General features: G+C 42.2%; 1 protein-coding gene across 2 annotated transcripts in view; it reads left to right on the plus strand.

Annotated features, from left to right (window-relative positions):
* KLHL32 (kelch-like family member 32) overlaps positions 1 to 20,868 on the plus strand; it is a 217,723-nt gene that overhangs the window by 93,015 nt on the left and 103,840 nt on the right. For both annotated transcript variants that reach the window (XM_010834731.1, XM_010834733.1), the window contains one exon: positions 2,589 to 2,696. In XM_010834731.1, coding sequence (XP_010833033.1) covers positions 2,589 to 2,696 — 108 coding nt within the window. The remainder of the gene's footprint in view (positions 1 to 2,588; positions 2,697 to 20,868) is intronic.

A 20,868-nucleotide genomic window follows, 5' to 3' on the forward strand; every position in this document is an offset into this window, starting at 1 on the left:
GAAGATCATGGCATCTGGTCCCATCACTTCATGGGAAATAGATGGGGAAACAGTGGAAACAGTGTCAGACTTTATTTTTGGGGGGGCTCCAAAATCACTGTAGATGGTGACTGCACCCATGAAATTAAAAGACGCTTACTCCTTGGAAGGAAAGTTATGAGCAACCTAGATAGCGTATTCAAAAGCAGAGACATTACTTTGCCAACAAAGGTTCGTCTAGTCAAGGCTATGGTTTTTCCTGTGGTCATGTATGGATGTGAGAGTTGGACTGTGAAGAAAGCTGAGCGCCCGAAGAATTGATGCTTTTGAACTGTGGTGTTGGAGAAGACTCTTGAGAGTCCCTTGGACTGCAAGGAGATCCAACCAGTCCATCCTAAAGGAAATCAGTCCTAAATATGTATTGGAAGGACTGATGTTGAAGCTGAAACTCCACTACTTTGGCCACCTGATGCGAAGGACTGACTGACTGAAAAGACCCTGGTGCTGGGAAAGATTGAAGGCGGGAGGAGAAGGGGACGACAGAGGATGAGATGATTGCATGGCATCACCGACTCAATGGACATGAGTTTGAGTAAACTCCAGGAGTTGGTGATGGACACATAGGCCTGGCTTGCTGTAGTTCATGGGGTTGCAAAGATCGGACACGGCTGAGCAACTGCACTGAACAAATCAGAACCAGCCAAGGGAAGAGACACAAAGGGCAGAGTCCAGAAAGGGACCCAACATGGATCATCCGGCCTTCCTCCGCCTGTGGAGTCCTAGCCTTACCTGCTCTTGCCCAGACTCTGTGACAGTATGCACGGGGGACTGCCAACCCGGGAAGCTCTCTCAGGTTTTCGGTGTCCAGAGCTTTTATTGGTGTTTACTCACAGTCATCCTGTGTGGCTGACCTTTCATCTCTAGCCTCTCCTGGAGGTCAGACAACTAGCTTTGGTCCCTTGCTCCTCTGGAGGTCACAGCTGATACAGTATGAACCAAAGCTCCCATCATAAATCATGTTGTTATACTGTCAGTGGTCATAGCCCCAGAGAACAGAGATACTCCTTTCAGGCAGGATATTCTTAGGCCTGGAGAGGTCCTTTGGATAAGGTTAATTCTTCACTACATAGATGTACAGTTTTCTAAATAGTGTATTTCATCATCAGTGGTCCAAGATAGAATATTATCTTTATTACCTGTTAAGTTGAACTTGTTATAAGTGTACAAATTAGTGGTTTTCATTTTTTAAAATTTTATTTATTTATTGTTGGTTGTACCACATGGCTTATTGGATCTTAGTTCCTTGGCCAGGGATTGAACCCGTGCCCTTGACAGTGAAAGTACAGAGTCCTAGCCACTGGACTGTTGGGAAATTCCTGCATTTTTTTTTAATTTCAAAGTTTTCATTTGACAAACTGATTTTCAATCCGTTGGCCATTTGGAGAACTGGTTTGGGGGCAGATTGATTTTCACTGAATATCTTAAGACAGTGGTTCTCAGATTCTGGTAAGCTTCGGAATCACTTGGATAGCCTATTACAACCCAGGTTACTGGTAGCCCGCCAGGCTCCCCTGTCCATGGGATTTCCCAGGCAAAAATCCTGGAGTGGGTTGCCATTTCCTCCTCCAGGTCTAGGTTGCTGCTGCTGCTGCTGCTAAGTTGCTTCAGTCGTGCCTGACTCTGTGCAGCCCCGTAGACGGCAGCCCACCAGGCTCCTCTGTCCCTGGGATTCTCCAGGAAAGAATACTGGAATGGGTTGCCATTTCCTTCTCCAGTGCATCCATGCATGCTAAGTTGCTTCAGTCGTGTCCAACTCTGTGAGACCCTATGGACAGCAGCCCACCAGGCCACTCTGTCCATGGGATTCTCTAGGCAAGAACACTGGAGTGGTTTGCCATTTCCTTCTCCAAGGTCTAGGTTGCTGCTGCTGCGGCTGCTGCTAAGTCGCTTTGGTCGTGTCTGACTCTGTGCGACCCCATAGACGGCAGCCCACCAGATGGCAGCTCCCCTGTCCCTGGGATTCTCCAGGCAAGAACACTGGAGTGGGTTGCCATTTCCTTCTCCAAGGTCTAGGTTAGAGCCCCATTAAATTTATACTCTAAGGAGTTCCCAGGAGATGCTAATGTCGCTGACCCAGGGGCCACACTTTGAGAACCACTGGAATAGAGTGTGATGTATGTCAGGTGTGAGGAAAGAGATGCGTCACTGAAATGAGGCAGGGAAGAAAGGCGGAGAAGTCTGGGAACAAGGCACTGCTTTCCGTGTCCTGTTGGCAAGAAAGTTTGGGAATGCTCCCCATTTCAGGTTAGCTCTGGGACCCCAGGATGGAGACAGTGAGTTCAGGGAGAGAACCTGAACCCAAGTCACCCCCAGAGAACAACTGTGGGATTCAATGCTCCTCTGTGTATGAGGCACGCAGGGCCCTTTGTGTGTTACTGTAACCGGACACCAGAGTGATTTGCAGTGGCTTGTGTGAAGGAAGCCTTGTGGAAGCATTTCAGAAACCAAAATCAATCTTTAACTTGTTTCTTTCTTAATTTCTCTAGGACTTCATTGTGTTCCCTTGCTTTTTAAGTCCCATAACTGTCTTCCTTTCTCTCCTACCTCAGGCCATGTTCAGTCTTTGTATGGTGGAAAGTGGTGCTGACGAGGTGAATTTACACGGTGTGACCAGTCTTGGCTTAAAGCAGGCTCTGGAGTTTGCATACACAGGACAGGTATGGTACCAGATGTCATCCGAGAGGCTTAACTTCACATGACCAGAGGAGATTATCCTTGAGGAATGAGGTCTAGGTATTTTTCTTGTTATTCATGTCAATGTTGAAAAAAAGTTTTGCCTCCACTTAATAACTAAAATAATAGAAAGGTAAGTAGAACACTTTGATTTTAAATATGACCCAGGAAACATGGTATTTTAATCTTAGCTCAGTGGCTTGCTTATACGATTTTTAAATATCTTAAGGGATTATCGTATGGGAGAGTTTGCAAGATAACTCGAATTTTCGTTGTTATCAGTTCACTGAAGCTCAGTGACTCAATCATGGCTTTATTGACCAAAAGTGAAAGTGAAGTGACTCAGTCGTATCCAGCTCTTTGCAACCCGGTGGACTGTAGCCCACCAGGCTCCTCCGTCCATGGGATTCTCCAGGCAAGAATACTGGGGTTCGTTGCCATTTCCTTCTCCAGGGGATCTTTCTGACCCAGGGATTGAACCCAGGTCTCCTGCATTGCGGGCAGATGCTTTAACCTCTGAGCCACCAGGGAAGTCCAAAAGACCAAATTAAAGCTTTAAAGAGCTATGTCTAACATCTTGGCACCCTATCCTCTGCATTTATTTCAGGGTCAGGGCCTCAGATTAGAATGTGATGGTTTAAAAGCCAAAGTTTGTTCAGCACTAAAATCATTAGAGGACCTACAGGAATCTCCAGAGCACATTCATTTTATTTCTTGCTTTTTAAATGAAAGTAATAGTGACAACTAACATATGTTAGTGTATGACTGTCAGGGAAAATCAAAACAAAACTGCGTATGAACAGTATGAACAGAGATCTGAAGCTTCATCTTTCTTACCTCATTGCATGTTAGTGAAACAACTATTAGAACACACGAAACCCATCCTTATAGAATTATGTTTAAATTGAGATGTAATATTTTTAAGATTTATTTTTGATATGGAGCATTTAAAAAGTCTTTGTTGAATCTGTTGCAGTATTGCTTTTGTTACTTATGTTCTGGTTTTTTGGCTACGAGGCATGTGGGGTCTTAGCTTCCAGATCAGGAATCGAACCTGCACTCCCTGCATTGGAAGGTGAAGTTCTAACCACTGGACTGCCAGGGAAGTCCCAGTTGAGATGTAACTGACATTGTATTAGTTGTAGGTATACAACAGAATGATTTTCATTATGTACAACAGAATGATTTACATCAAAACAATTACTGTAATAAGTTTTAATTAATGTTTGTCACCACACAAAGTTGACAGATTTTTTTGTGTGATAAGGATTTTTAAAATCTCCTTTCATAGCATGTTTTAGGTATACAGTACAGTATTGTTAACTATAGTTGCCATGTTGTACATTACAACCCAGGACTTATTTATCTTAAAACTTTTATATCTTATAAAAGTTTGTACCTTTGACCCCCCCTTCACCCATTTTGCCCACCCTCGTCACCCCCTACTTTCATTTGAGAGCTACTCAACTATGTCAGTGGAGAAGGCAATTGCACCCCACTCCAGTACTCTTGCCTGGAAAACCCCATGGACAGAGGAGCCTGGTAGGCTGCAGTCCATGGGGTCGCTAAGAGTCTGACACGACTGAGAGACTTCACTTTCACTTTTCACTTTCATGCATTGGAGAAGGAAATGGCAACCCACTCCAGTGTTTTTGCCTGGAGAATCCCAGGGACAAGGGAGCCTGGTGGGCTGCCGTCTTTGGGGTCACACAGAGTCGAACACGACTGAAGTGACTTAGCAGCAGCAGCAGCAACTACGTCAGACCAGATACCGAGTAGTTATTTATCTTCTTTTATAGTGTTTTGTTATTTAATTTCATTTCATCCAACTTATGTTCAGTGTCTTCTGTGCTAAAATAAGGGCTGCTGCTTTTGGCAGGCTCACATCCTGGTGGGGGAGAGTCATATACATGATTCCATGTCCTACTGTGGTGGGAAGCATAATAGCAGAATATGAGACACAGTGGGGACAAAGGAGAGGATGTGGTTAACTTGGTTCCTCAATGCAAACCTTCACAGAGAACGCAGGCAGATTCTTTACCAGCTGAGCTACAAGGGAAGCCCTTTGAAGGGTAAGGAGACTGCTAGGGAATAGGGAAGAAGTTTGCAGAAGAACAAATGTGTGTGTGTGCACTTAGAACAAAGTTCTAGGGGGGAGACAGAGTTGCATTTATTCTGCCCAGTGACCCATTCTTGATGTTGCATCCCACAACATGTCACACAGAGGTGACAGTCTTGCAGCATATACAGCAATAACTCATCTTTTCAGACTGTGCACTGAAGGGACAGGAAGTGGGCTGGCATTTCGTGGAGCACCCTCTTCAGGAACAAGGGCACTGCCCTGGGCATTTCATGTGTGCTGTGTAGCCTAATACTCTAGACAGCTCTGAGGAATTTAGTGATCCTGTTGTAAAGACGACAAGCCCTGGAAGGTGCAGTAAATGACTAAGATCAATCTCCCAGGTTTGACCCAGTGAGTCAAACCCAGTCCTCTTAATTTTGAATCCTTTTCATTTATTCTTAGCCCTTTCTTAATGCTCTATGTCATTAAGAAAAAATATTTGTTATACCTTGATTAAGGAGATGGGGAAGTATTTGGACGTTTTAGAAAGCGAACTCTTGGGAGAAGGCAGTGGCAACCCACTCCAGTACTCTTGCCTGAAAAATCCCATGTACGGAGGAACCTGGTAGGCTGCAGTCCATGGGGTCGCTAGGAGTCGGACACGACTGAGCAACTTCACTTTCACTTTTCACTTTCATGCATTGGAGAAGGAAATGGCAACCCACTCCAGTGTTCTTGCCTGGAGAATCCCAGGGATGGGGAGCCTGGTGGTCTGCCGTCTATGGAGTAGCACAGAGTCGGACACGACTGAAGTGACTTAGCAGCAGCAGGTTCCTTTAGAGGAAAGAGGGATGCCCTTGTGCATCAGTTGAATATCTCAGTTGGCACGACTCTGAACCTCAGTATCTTCACATAAGGTTGGTTATAATCAATGTCACCTCCAAGATTAAGTTTGCTGTTCAGTCGCTCAGTTGTGTCTGATTCTTTTGCAACCCTCTTATTGTCACCCACCTGGCTTCTCTGTCCATGTGATTTTCCAGGCAAGAATACAGGAGTGGGCCTCCATTTCCTTCTCCAGGGGATCTTCCCAACCCAGGGAGTGAACCTGCATCTCCTGCCTTAGCAGGCAGACCTTTACCACTGAGCCACCTGGGAAGCCCACTATTGGAGTGATGGGCCTTAATAACTCAAAAGTAAGCTCAGAAATAGTCTGGCCCAGAGTTGGAGTGGAGCATGAGAAACTGTTTTTAGGCACTACTAGCCTAGAATAGGGGAGAAGGCAATGGCACCCCACTCCAGTGTTCTTGCCTGGAAAATCCCATGGGCTGCGAAGCCTGTTAGGCTGCAGTCCATGGGGTCGCTAGGAGTCGGATACGACTGAGCGACTTCACTTTCACTTTTCACTTTTGTGCATTGGAGAAGGAAATGGCAGCCCACTCCAGTGTTCTTGCCTGGAGAATCCCAGGGACGGGGAAGCCTGGTGGGCTGCCGTCTATGGGGTCGCACAGAGTCAGACACGACTGACTCGACTTAGCAGCAGCAGCAGCCTAGAATAGAACAGCCTGGGTGCAAGTCACCATGGTGAGACACTGGCAACTAGCAAGCCAATCCTGCTGGTGCTCTGCTCAGGTGTTCAGGCCCCAGGGGCCTTGGCTGCCTTATTAAGCCATCTTGTATACAGTGCTGCACCAAGTGCCAGGACAGGATGAAGCGAAATAAACAGCCTCGGCCTCGAAACCCCAAGAGAGGAGATGGACTAGCCGTCCAGGTGAGGGGCCCTTGGGTGTTGTGGCCTTCTTGGGAGCAGCCTTAAGGGGAGACCTTGGAGGGTCTGTGGGGGCAGTTTTCTGTTTTCTCAAGATGGGGGCCAGGTTTGGATCCTAGGACTGGGGCCAAGTGGAGAATGTGATGGACATTCTGATCTTGGGGAAGTAGTTGGGGTTTGTCCCACAAGTAGACCTTTTCTAAAAATATCTTCTGGTTGTCTGGAGCTGTATCTGGGGGCTCACATGTATCACCTTGGAACTTTTCAAAGGTGAGGATCATAAATCCTACCTGCTTCCTAGGGCTGCTGTGAACGTTTAACGCTGTAACCTGGGTAAGTTGTTTTGCCTGGTGCCTGGCACACAGTAAGCCCTCACATGTACTGAATGGCATTGTGATAACAAAACCCTTATAGTGATATAACATCCAATATTAATGTATTAATAAAATCTTAAAAAAGGAAAAAAAATAGAAAGTGAACTCTTTTTGATGGTTCTCCCGACCTGGGTGCTTTTCCAGTGCTGAGTTCATGAGGGCTCTGAGTTGCTGCATTTGTACTTTGTGTGTGATTATTCTTTGCTGCAGAGTGGAAGTTTGGTACAGTCTTTCTTGAACAACATTCATGGCAGTTTGGTTTCTTAAACACCAAAATGACTTTATGATAAATCTGTTTTCTCTTTGAAATATAAACATAGATGACGGCAAAAAATGGAATTGTAGTATACTTGGAAAATGCAAAAAAGCTTTGTCTTACTCTAGAAATGAAATGAACATTAAGCAAAGAGTTTAGAATAAAAATATGAATAAAAGCATGGTTCTTCAGTTTCTTGTTATTTACTATTGTGGACATTTGCTGAAAGATGGTCTTCAGCCATGATATGTATGTAGATTTGTAAAAATCTTGGGTTAACATTTAAATTATCTACCTAAGCTATTCCTGATAGTTGATTATACCTTCAGTCTGTTGTAGTAAGCATAGTATAAAATGTTAAGTATTTTAAGTGCCTGAAAATCGTTACTGCCTTGGGAAGAAAATTGAAAGTATAGAGTGGGTGTGATGAATGAGTACCACTGTGTAACAAGGTGTGTGTGTGTGTGTGTTCCTCCTACACACTGTTCTAAAGCATAGCCTTCTTAAAATTGGTCACAGATATCATCCAGGAAATTTTAAAGAAAAATCAAATTGTCCTCCTAATGCTAATACATCCTCTGAAAATGCATGCGCTTTTCTTATCAAGGCACACATGTACTCTGGCTTCACGCTAGTTAGAGGCGTGCCCTTCCTGTGGGAACACCCTGCTTGGGTCATCACCTGAGCAGAGCCCCGCATGCGTGGCAGTGCTCGTGAGTGACCCTGCACAGCTGTACACAGCGGAACTGGCCATGGAGAGCAGAGGAGCCAGACTGCAAGTCCTGTTCTGGGCTGGCTCCAGGAGCTAGGTTAAAAGCAAAGGGTATGATGCAAAATTGTCACTGGCAAGATCTGCCAGAGGAAGAAAAAGATAAAGTGAACCTGAGGAAATGCCACCTTTTACTTACCGGTGAGCAAAGGGAATCCTGTTCCCCTGCTGTCCCTCAATCTCCTTGCTTTCCAACTCTGGCCAGGAGTCCATTCCTATTTCAGTCCAGTCCTGATAGAAGAGACCTGAAAAAGAAGGGGAAAAAAACTGTCTAGGGATGGGAGGAGGGAAGGAAGCTCAGGAGTGATGGGATATATATATATATATATATAATTATAACTGGATTCACAGTACAATTGTTCTGTAATACTGACTGTTGTACTACAGAAACCAACATAAAATTATAAAGCAGCTTTCCACCATTTAAAATTAAATAAAACTTTTTTAAAAAAAGAGATTGGTATTGACATATGCACACTACTATATATAAAATAGATAACCAGCAAGTCCCCACTGAGAACTCTACTGAGTACTTTGTAATGACATATATGGGAAAAGAATCTGAAAAAGAGTGGTTATATTTATATGTATAACTAATTCACTTTGCTATACAGCAGAAACTAACACAAGATTTTAAACCAACTACACTTCAAAAAAAATTTTTTTAAAGAAGGATTCTAATGAAGATGTTACTTGCCTCAGATGATGCCTCAGAAAACCCAGCCAGTCAGTGAGGAGCACCTAACATCAAGACCCTTTCATAAAGATATGAGCACTGCTCAGCAAGTGTAAATGAAAAAAAACTGAAAGTGTTAGTAACTCAGTTGTGTCCGACTTTTTGTGACCCCATGGACTATAGTCCACCAGGTTCCTCTGTCCATGAAGTTTTCCAGGCAAGAATACTTGAGTGGGTAGCTATTCCTTTCTCCAGGGGATCTTCCTAACCCAGGGATCAGACCCAGGTCTTGTGCATTGCAGGCAGATTCTTTGCTGTCTGAGCCACCAGCTCAACAAGCAGAAGAACATGTAGTCCTAAAGGTCTTTGATTATGCCTCTTGGAATTTAAGTAGGTAAGGGCCCAAAATGAAAGCAAATAGGACTGAGAACTACAATAAAGTTTGCTGTATTAATACTCTGGCTGCCATGATGTTAAGGACGAAAGACTATATGCCGATAATGTGATAAAGTGAAAGTTGCTCAGTCGTGTCCAACTCTGTGACCCCATGGACTATAGGATCCATGGAATTCTCCAGGCCAGAATACTGGAGCTATTCCCTTCTCCAAGGGATCTTCCCAACCCAGGGATCAAACCCAGGTCTCCTGCATTGCAGACAGATTCTTTACCAGCTGAGCTGCTGCTGCTGCTGTCGCTTCAGTCGTGTCCGACTCTGTGCGACCCCATAGACGGCATCTCACCAGGCTCCCCAGTCCCTGGGATTCTCCAGGCAAGAACACTGGAGTGGGTTGCCATTTCCTTCTCCAATGCATGAAAGTGAAAAGTGAAAGTGAAGTCGCTCAGTCGTCAGGGACTAAATGCCTTCCATATAGTAGAGCAAGGGGTTCAAGCTCGTTGGCTTCCTCTTAACTTTCCTGAGAACTCTCCCTTCCATGTGTTCTGTCCCTTGCTGCCTGATGGAGCATTTCCAGAAACCCAGTAAAGAGAGAAACTGTGCACTCAATGATAGGTTTGTAATCCCCTTTGAATTTCCCAGAGTACCCCTCTAGGTACTGCTAACTTTGCCAGCCATGAACCAGGCACACCGTATCTGGGCAGATGAAAAGGACTCTTTGATATCTGTTGTTTTCTTGCTTTTCTTTTCATATCCAGTAGCTCCAGCCTCTGGTTCCTCAGCATCATGGAAGAACCTATCTCTGGGGACACACATCCTGATTACCGTTCCCTGGTGCAGAGAATGCTTTAGTAGAATCTCAACAAGGACATTTTGTATAACTATTAGTATTAATATTTTGAACGCTTTGGAAATCTAGGGAAGTGTGACATTCTGTGAAGTGAGAAATACTTTTTTTTTAGCTATAACTGTGCTCATGTAATCAGGAATTGAAAACTAGAAGACATAGCTCCTTAATTTTCTTGCTCTTGTATAGTCAAGGTTTTCTTCCTGATTCTCATTTGTTTATTTAATGTGTTCATGTGACTTTTTTATAGCCCTGATAAGGCAGACACTGTAGCCTTATTTTGATGATCATTGAAAGTGTATTTATTCTCTGCAGTGGAATACTTTTCTCTGGAGACCTGAGTGTCAGGCCTGGCAGCAGAGTGACAGGAATCTTAATTGGAACTGCTTTCTCATAAACCATTCCTTCAGGAAAAGATGTGTCACTTTACATGAGAAAAAGTCCCCATCAGATTTACTTATTATAAACATAACCTGGTGGAACTAAATGTTATTAGCACATGGAAAAAATCTGGGAGAAATATTTTTTAAATGCTTCTCTTGGGAGTAGCATTAGGACCATTCAGTGGTTTAAATACTTTAGCTGCAAAATTCTTTCTTCACCTGGCAGTACCTACAGAAGCCTGGCAAGTAAGAGGCCCCCAGGGTATGCACCCTGTGCCCTAGGCTCCAGAGCACAGAGTCTACAATCCACAGTCTAAGGAAGGATATTTTGAATTGTGCAGAAAGTGATTATTTTCTTCTTACCTTAATTCTTGTCAGAGTTGTGCCAGAGTCCATAACTGGACTGTTGACATAGAAAAGTTTGAGAAGAGTGAAATGAAGGGGATAAGTTTGAATTCCATCAGTGAGTTTTCACGTTCTTGGATCTTTTGAAACTCTATATTATTGCCTTTAGAGAGATTTTCTCTCTTTTTTAAATCAGTGGATTATTGAAACAAATGAGCAGATGTGTCTGCTTAATGTTTTGGGGTGAGGATGTTACAGGTTTCCATGTGTGGCTTCCTAGAAAGTGTCAACCAACTTGACAGACAGGGACCATATGCCAAATGAAATTTTTATGGCTTCTCAGGATGTCAAGTAAAATGATAAATCCTTGATGTGGTTAGGTAGTCAAAGCTATAAGGACAGGTTGGGGACCTAAACATGTATTGTGAAAAACTAAGAAGTGAGATTTTAAAAGTTCCGGTCCTGCCTGACCCCAGAAGCTTACTTTTCTCAGCTGAGGACCCAAGAACAGTGTCACTGGACCCAAAGCCTGTCTGTTCCTCGTGGTCGACAGCAATTCAAGGTGAAGGTCTGTGGGAGCGCCCCTGCCTGTAGAGCAGGGTCAGTTTTAACTGACAGTTTGCCTGTGCTGGCCTGTTAGCCCTTTCAGTTCAGTACAGTCTCTCAGTTGTGTCTGACTCTTTGCGACCCCATGGACTGCAGCACGCCAGGCCTCCCTATCCATCACCAACCCCCGGAGTTTACTCAGACTCATGTATTGACTCATATCCCTTTATCCCTCATGAAATCCCTGTGTGTGTCTGCTCAGAGAAGACTCAGGCTGTGGTTTGTACTGCAGGCATTACAGAGCCATCTGCTCAGCATAGCAATGTCTAAAATGTTGCAGAGAGAGGAAGTCTAACTGTGGCCACACTTCTGAGGTCAGCTTTCCAATTTGGTAATAAAACTGATGATTTTGATTTTTAAAAAAAAGTTATTTCCTGGCTTTTTCTTAACAATTTGTAAATTTAGGATTTCTTAGTTGTCTGATAGTCACTCTGCAGAAACAGAATGGCCCGTCACCCACTCAGCGTTTGTTGCAGTGTTGAGACTGATAACAGCACACATGGACCAAGCGGATAGGAAAGCGTTTCTCATTCACATAGTGAGGCTTTTGGGGCTAAAAGCGTGGGTTCCAGTAGGTCCAAATATGTCTTCAGAGGGCAAGTAGGGGTGATTGATCAGCGTTGGTGTTTATTGTGCTTAGGAGGTGGGGCTGGAGGATTCTCCATGTAGCCAGAGGCTTGTGTAGTTTGAACTTTCCACCAGCATCAAGGGAGAGAGACCTCAGACTTTTCCTGTATTTTCCCCCAGGTGTGGAGCAAGCAGGGAAGAGGGAGTGGTGGGGCTTGAGAGCTGTCACCACACATCAAAAATGGAGACGGACTCCATTGTGTTCGTGTAGCATTTTGCTTGAGTGATAGTCACATTTTAGACACAGACATTTTCCTTTGGCACACTGTGAAACTCAGACACTTATTGAAAACAAAATGTGTTTGAACAGTATGCTCACAGCATTTATAATCTTTCTTGGCATAAGTTCTGTGCTGCAGGACCCATTGTGGACTAAGGGACTTGAGCTCATGCATACAGAACATGCACACTGATGACACTCAGAGGGTCTCTGGATATCTGAGATAATATTAGATGACAAGGATGCGTGTGACCCCTCTCTGTTTTAACCTTGTCTTCATTATACAAAACTTTATTTAAATGAGCTGGATTTGTTCCTTGGGTCCTCCTCTCTCCCTCCCACACTCTACCTCCCAGCGCCACCTTACTGCCAGGATGGTGAATAGAAAGAGAAATGTTTCCTGTGTGCTCTTGATAATGGCTTTATTGTCACAAGTGGAGCAATAAACAATCCTTTCTTTTCTATTTGATGTCCTCCAAAGTAGAAAAAAATAATATTCAGTAACTCAAAAGAGTAGGTCAGCCCCATTAAGCTAACTCAGGGTGGATTTTACACTTCTGTGCACTTGTTTCTCTCGGTTTTGGCAGAAAGTCCCATTGCTAGACATTTTTCATTTCATCATGTCCATCTGAGTTTTTCCTTTGCTATGGCAGATGAGTAGCAACTCCTGTTCAGAGTATTTCTAAGCAGACATCATTACAGTTGTGTTCTTTCTTGATCGTTGGAATTTCTGAAGGTTGGCTATATTCCGAATCATTCCCTAAGGAAATTGTGACCCTTCCTTTAGGTGTCTCATGAAATCATCTGAGTGGAGGGAGCTTACCAGTATATTTAGTGGAGATTCTTGATTAGCTCTTTAGTTATCATAAGAAGATGTCAGCCTATTGATAGCTTTTTAAAGGACATGAACTTTTCCCCTTATTCAGCAAAAGAGAATAATTACATTCCAGCCTCAGCCTGTTTGCTAGAAAGCTCTCACTAAAAGTTGACTGGGAGGAATTATACATACAACGAATTCTCAGAAGATACGCAGCCTGCCAGTCTGGCTTGGTGGTTCTCAACCACATCTATCAACCCTTAATATACAAGGCCACCTTTACTATCCTGAAATGAAATTCCTAATAATATAACTTACCCACACAAATTACTCTAAACACTAGTAAGAATATCTTGTGTGTGTGTTAGGCACTCAGTCATGTCTGATTCTTTGCGACCCCATGGACTGTAGCCTATGGCCCATCCATGGAACTCTCTAGGCAAGAATACTGGAATGGGTTGCCATTTTCTTCTCCAGGGATCTTCCTGACCCAGGGATTGAACCTGGGTCTTCTGCATTGCAGGCAGATTGTTTACCATCTGAGCCACCAGGGAAGCCAAGAATATCTTAACCATATATAAATAACAAACAGAAGGAAATAAAGTATATTGAAAATAATGTGCAGTTCAGTATGTAGAGGCTGGAGCAAAACTCTTCACAAGACATAATGAAACAGTTGCCTGTATACAGCTACAGGTAGAATCCTCATGCTGCATAGAGATGCGGAGTGACACAAAAGGATGTTTTGCTGGAAACAGAGATACCACAAGGGCATACCCTAGGCAACATGATTTTCTGAAGTACTGAATAACTTTCTGTAAAATTCCTTAGAAAACAAAACAGTAGTCTTCTCTTGGTTTTTATTGTGGTAGCATTCCTGGAAAATTCAGTATATCTTGACACAAAACAAATAGAAATTTGTCTGTATGTAAAATAGAGTTCAATTCTGGGCTTAGGGTTTTATAAACAAGTTTTTCACCTATTTACATGTCTGTCTTCCCAAGTGGCTCAGTGGTAAATAATTCAATCCTTGGGTTAGGAAGATTCCCTGGAGAAGAAGATGGGAACCCATTCCAGTGTTCTTGCCTGAAGGATCCCATGGACAGAGGAGCCTCGATGAGCTTCAGTCCATAGGGTTGCAAAGAGTCGGACATGACTGAGCTTGCATGCAGACACATGTCCATCTTTGCATTTGGTGGCTGTCCTGTGGTTTGCCTGGCTGCTGTCCAATAAAGGCCAATAGTATTCCCCTTCCTGGAGCAACTAAAACTATCTGTATGCATTTCCAAATTGCTACCTATAAGGTTGTACTGCCTGCTTTAAGAACCACTGCTTATCTACTCTAAATCTTATGTCTAAATCAAGATATCAAGGGAGAAAATCAGAAAACTACATCTGAGTTTTGAAGAATCTCTATTAACTTTTACTTTTTATGCAAAGTTTACAAAATACACTTATGTTGGTATTAAAAGTATCACCAGATAGGTCATTCAATGATAGTCATAATGTCTGAAGGAAATTTTCCATTAGTTCTCAGGGCCTGGAGAATCTAGAGTTCATTTCAGTATTTTCATCTTTTTATCTTGTATTAGGCTACATTTTCTTTTTTGATTTTAATGCTAGGAGGCTTAGAGCCGTATTTGCAGGCCATTATTAATAGTTATGAAGATACATATACATATATACACACGTATCTCTCCTCTAAACATCGCATTGTTTCCTATTTTCTCCTGGCTCGAATGACGTTTCTAATCTTTAAATGCTTGTACTGATGCCTCAGATCCTGCTGAAAATGAGTATATGTAAATAAGAAAAGTGAATGAAAATATTTAGGAGCCCTATCTGAAAATTTCTGGAATCCCAGGGGGTACTTTAGGGTTATTTAGGCATGAATAAAGTGGTGCTACATCCTGTTAGTTCTGCCTCCAAAAATGGAGTGTCTCCAGAATCCCAGGTTGTTCCACAAATAAGCCATTCTACTTGCTTCCTAAATTTTTTCCACCCCTATTGTCAGAACTAAAATTAAGAAGTGTGCAAATTTTGTAAAGATAAATTACTATTTTTCATCTTTTGAAAGTGAAAAAGATGTTTATACAAACATAAAGAATGAAAGTGAAAAGCCATATTCACTCAAATTCTCACTAACATACTGTATGTTATTTTTCTGTTCTTTTCCCCTGGCCTTTCCCCATCTCCTGAGTAATATAGATTTTTTTGTGATTATAATTTAATGTCTTTTCTGGAATTAGATAAAAGTACATTTATCTATAAATTCATAGTATATGCTGCTTTATTGTAATACAGGTTTTTTTTAAACAGGTTTGGATTATTTAAAATAAATTTGTAGACCTGGAATCACTTGATCAAGAAGAACGTGTTTTTTGTGAGAGTGCCTTCTGAAGTTTTGCAACAGCTGCTATTGGACAGTGAATTTTATAAACGTCTTGTCTTAAAAAAGAATTCTTGAGCCCTCTGCTGGAAGCATTTAGTATTTCTATTGAGTTAGTAATAGATGGGAGTTTCATAATTCTGAATGTAAGATTTTTTAAAAGAAAACCTGATAGCAAACATATGTGGGCTTCGTGGTTAATTTCAAGACAAAAACCTAACTAGCCAAACAAAGCTTTTGAGAAGACTTATATTGCAAGTTGATATTCCATTTGAGTGGAATAATCATGCAAACATCTCAGTCGTGTCCAACTCTTTGCGACCCCATGGACTGTAGCCCACCAGGCTCCTCCGTCCATGGGATTTTCCAGACAAGAGTACTGGAGTGGATTGGCATTTCCTTCTCCAGAGGATCTTCCTGACCCAGGGATCGAACCCAGGTCTCCTGCATTGTAGGCAGACGCTTTACCATCTGAGCCACCAGGGAAGTCTAAACATTTCAAATGAAAGGTTAATTCAAAGGTATTGAACGTTCTAAGTTAATTTGTGAATACTTTATTTTGTTTGTATCCTTTATAAAAAACCATTTATAGTTTATCCTCAAATTGAGATGCATTAATAAAGCAAATGGTTCATGAGCACCTACTATGTGTTCAAGACTCACAAGACATTAGGGTTGTGTTGATGGAAGTAATGCCATGAATGCTTTCTCAAAGTGGGCTGACAGTGAAATGACAGATCAACACACCATTGCATTTATTGGAAATGGGGCCTCAGTTGTTAGTGTATGGAGCATGGTGAAGTATCTGAGAATGCTCAGTGTTCCAGAAGTTACACTGGTTCAGACAGGAGAATGAATTATTGAGCTGGAGTACTTTATCAAGTACTGCTTGCAGTTTACTTTGCAGGGAGAAAAGGTAGCCGTTTGACATATGGTATTTGAATAAATGCAGCTCTTGAAAAATTGATTACAACCATGCATCCTTATGTTATCATATGTGTATCAGGGTAGAAACAGTTTGGCACAACCCAAAGAATATAGCCACTGACCTAGAGGGACTCAAGCATGATTCCAGCCTGTGGCAGCTTTAGAGAATTGTTGACTGAATTCCACTACAAGTATCAACTCCGCTGACTGTTGCTGAAGAAAGTTAGCATTTTCACTTCAAATTCAGATTCCCAAATTTCAGTTGGATGCTCACCTAGCCAGGCAGTGCTAATTTGTTTCCTTGCTAAATTTGCTTTCCTCCTCTTCCTGCTAGGTTTTTCTTTTCTTCTCCTCTTTTCAAACCCTGTCGCCCTCTCACTACCCTGCCCTGGTACACATAGCACAAGGGAAACTCCTCTTCCATTGAGAAACATGCATACAGGAAATACATCTTTTCACCATCGAATCCCCAAACTTCCCAGGTTCTGTGCACTTATTCTGTGTATCCCTATCTTTTATGCTGGAGGAGACATCTTTGCTTTGTGAGAGGCTAATCTCTCCACTTAAGCTCTGGATCCTCCTTCCTCTTATCCTCTCAGACATCAATCCTGAATCCTCATGTCTGCCTCTTCTGTCATCAGTTTCTCCTCCACTGGTGTATTCCCACCAGTGTAAAAACATGCTTTATTGTTCATCTTTCAAAAATCCCTTTCTTGTTTTTCTCTTCTTCTTCAACTACCATTTATTCTTCTGCTTTCCTTCACAGCGGAACTTACGAAAAGAGTTGCATAAACTTATTCTTCCTCATTTTTTACTCCCTGTTCCATTCATCAGGTCTGGAAGTTGCCATCTTCAGGATCCCGCTGAAACTGATCTGATAGTCACAGATATTGCTGGACTGATTGCATCGTGTCCACTCAGCTGCATTCAACACAGTCAACCTGCCTCTCCATTGAAGCCGTTTTGTGAATACACCACACTCTGTGGGTTCTTATTCTTATTCCCCCCAGCTCTCCTCCCCATCGTTCCTTTTCAGGTGTCTTTGCTTGCACCTCCTTCTGTAGGCACTGAGTTCCTCGTGTGTCAAAACCCTCCTGTTTATATCTAAACAGCTTCCTCAATACCATCATCTAGACCCATGTTATTTGGTACAACGTTATGCTCTTGACTGCTAGTCCCCACCTGTACTCCAGACTAGAGATCAGCAAGCTTTTTCTTTAAGGGTTCAAATAATAAATAATCCAGCCTTTGCAGGCCATATCCAGCTCTGTTGCAACTACTCAACTCTGCTGTTATGGAATGAAAACAGCCAGAGACAGATAAGTAAATAGATGACATGGCTATGTTCCAATAAAACTTTATTTATGGATGCTGAAATTTGAATTTCATATTTTTTTTACATTTGTTATTCAGTCACTCAGTCATGTCTTTGTGACTCTTTGTGACCCCATGGACTGCAGCACGCCAGCCTTCCCTGTCCATCACCATCTCCTGGAGCTCGCTCAAACACATGTTCATTGGGTCAGTGATGCCATCCAACCATCTTGTCCTCTGTCATCCCCTTCTCCTCCTGCATTCAATCTTGCCCAGCATCAGGCTCTTTTCCAGTGAGTCAGCCCTTTGCATCAGGTGGTCAAAGTATTAGAGCTTCAGCATCAGTCCTTAAAATGAGTACTCAGGCCCAATTTCCTTTAGGATGGACTGCCCCTTGAAATCCAAGGGGCTGTCAGGAGTCTTCTCCAACATCACAAGTCAAAAGCATCAATTCTTCGGCGTTCAACCTTCTTTATAGTCCAACTTTCACATCCATGCATTACTACTGGAAAGACCATAGCTTTGACTATATGGACCTTTGTTGGCAGTGTCTCTGCTTTTTAATATGCTGTCTAGGTTTGTCATAGCTTTTCTTCCAAGGAGCAAGCATCTTTTAATTTCATGGCTGCAGTCACCATTTGCAGTGATTTTAGAGCCCAAGAAAATAAAGTCTGTCAGTGTTTCCCCATCTGTTTGACATGAAGTGATGGGACCAGATGCCATGATCTTTTTTTTTTTTTGAATGTTGAGTTTTAAGCCAACTTTTTCACTCTCCTCTTTCACTTTCATCAAGAGGCTCTTTAGATCCTCTTCACTTTCTGCCATAAGTGTGGTGTCATCTGCATATCTGAGGTTATTGATACTTCTCCCGGGAATCTTGATTCCAGCTTGTGCTTTACCCAGCCTGGCATTTCGCATGATGTACTCTGCATGTAAGTTAAATAAGCAGGGTGACAATATACGGCCTTGATATATTCCTTTCCCAATTTTGAACCAGTATGTTGTTCCATGTCCGGTTCTAACTGTTGCTTCTTGACCTGCATACAGGTTTTTCAGGAGGCAGGAAAGGTGGTCTGGTATTCCCATCTCTTTAAGAATTTTCAACAGTTTGTTGTGATCCATACAGTCAAGGTTTTCACGTAGTTAATGAAGCAGTAGATGTTTTTCTGGATATCTCCTGCTTTTTCTGTGATCCAACGGGCTTCCCTGGTGGCTCAGATGGTAAAGCATCTGCCTGCAATGCAGGAGACCCAGGTTCGATCCTCAGGTAGGGAAAGTCTCCTGGAGGAGGACATGGCACCCCACTCCAGTACTGTTGCCTGGAAAATCCCATGAATGGAGGAGCCTGGTAGGCTACAGTCCATGGGGTCGCTTGAGTTGGACATGACTGAGTGACTACTTAAATAAGTTAAACGGATGTTGGCAATTTGATCTCTGGTTCCTCTGACTTTTCTAAATCCAACTTGAACATTTGGAAGTTCTCGGTTCATGTACTGTTGAAGCCTGGCTTGGAGAATTTTGAGCACACCTTTGCTAGCATGTGAAATGAATTCTATCGTGCAGTAGTTTGAACATTCTTTGGCATTACCCTTCTTGGGGATTGGAATGAAAACTGACCTTTTCCAGTCCTACGGCCACTCCCAAGTTTTCCATATTTGCTGGCATATTGAGTGTAGCACTTCAACAGCATCATATTTTAGGATTTGATATAGCTCAGCTGGATATTTTTTAATATATCAGCATATTATTCATCTTTTCACGTTTTCCAACCTATTTTAAAAAATTAAAAGCATTCTTAGGCATTAGCACCCTAAAATAAAATGCTTAGGAAGAAATCTGTCAAAATATGAACAAGATCTGTGTGAGAAAATTACAAAATTCTGATAGAAGGAATCAAAGGACTAAATAAATGGAAAGAGCTTCCATGATTATGGATAGGAAGATGCGACACTGTTAATATGTCATTCTCCCTTGCAATCCTAATCATAATCCCAGTTAGTTGTTTTGTTGATACTGACAAACTGTTCCTAAAACTTCAGTGGAGAGAGACAAAGAACCCAGAGCCAATAGAACATTGAAGAAAAACGACTGGAGGACTGACATTATCTGAATTCAAATTACTATAAAGCAAAATCAAGACACTGTGGTATTGGCTGGAAATAATAGATGAATAGATCAGTGGAACAGAATACAGAAACCAGAAGTAGACCCAGATAGATATAGACAACGGATCTTTGACAGAGGAGCAAGACAATGCAGTGGAGCAAAGATAGTCTTTTCACAAATGGTGCTGAAACAGCTCACGTTCACATTCAAGAAAATGAGTCTAGCCAGACCTTATGCCCCAATAAAAATCAACTCAAAATGGATCACAGACCTAAATGTAAAATGTAAAACTATAAAGCTTCTAGACGGTGACAGGAGAATACTTAGATGACTTAGATGATTTTGGATATGGCAATGACTTTTTAGATACAATGCCAGAGGCATGACTCATGAAAAAAATAATTTGATAAGCTGTATTTCATTCAAATTACAACCTGCTCTGCAGAAGTTTTATCAAGAGAATGAGCATACAAGCCACAGATTGGGGGACAATGTTCACAGAAGATACAGCTTACAAAACTAAACATATTCTTAATCATGCAGTCCAGCAGTCACACTGCTTGGTATTTCCCAAAGGAATTGAAAACTTAACATTCACACAGAAACACACATACAGGTGTTTATAGCAGTTTTATTCATAATTTCTAAAAGTTGGAAGCAACCAGGACATCCTTCAATAGACAAATGGATAGCTGCGGTATATCTAGACAATGGAATATTATTCAGCACTAAAAAGAAATGACCTATCAAACTATGAAAAGACCTGGAAAAAACTTAAGTGCTTACTGCTGAGTGAAAGAAGCCAATCTGAAAAGGCTACATACTTTGGGATTCCAACTATATGGCATCCTAGAAAAGGCAAAGCTATGAAGATAATACCTGCCTCCTGAGAAATCTGTATGCAGGTCAAGAAGCAACAGTTAGAACTGGACATGGAACAACAGACTGGTTCCAAATTGGGAAAGGAGTAATTAAAGTTGTATATTGTCACCCTGCTTATTTAACTTGTATGCAAAGTACTAGAAATGCTGGGCTAGATGAGGCATAAACTGGAATCAAGATTGCTGGGAGAAATATCAGTAACCTCAGATATGCAGATGATACCACACTTATGGCAGAAAGCGAAGAAAAACTAAAGAGCCTCTTGATTAAAGTGCAAGAGGAGAATGAAAAAGTTGGCTTAAAACTCAACATTCAGAAAACTAAGATCATGGCATCCGGTCCCATCACTTCATGGCAAATAGATGGGGAAACAGTGGAAACAGTGACAGGCTTTATT

Source organism: Bison bison, unplaced genomic scaffold (genome assembly GCF_000754665.1).
Source record: "Bison bison bison isolate TAMUID 2011002044 unplaced genomic scaffold, Bison_UMD1.0 scf7180017864035, whole genome shotgun sequence".
NCBI classification, from domain to species: Eukaryota; Metazoa; Chordata; class Mammalia; order Artiodactyla; family Bovidae; genus Bison; species Bison bison.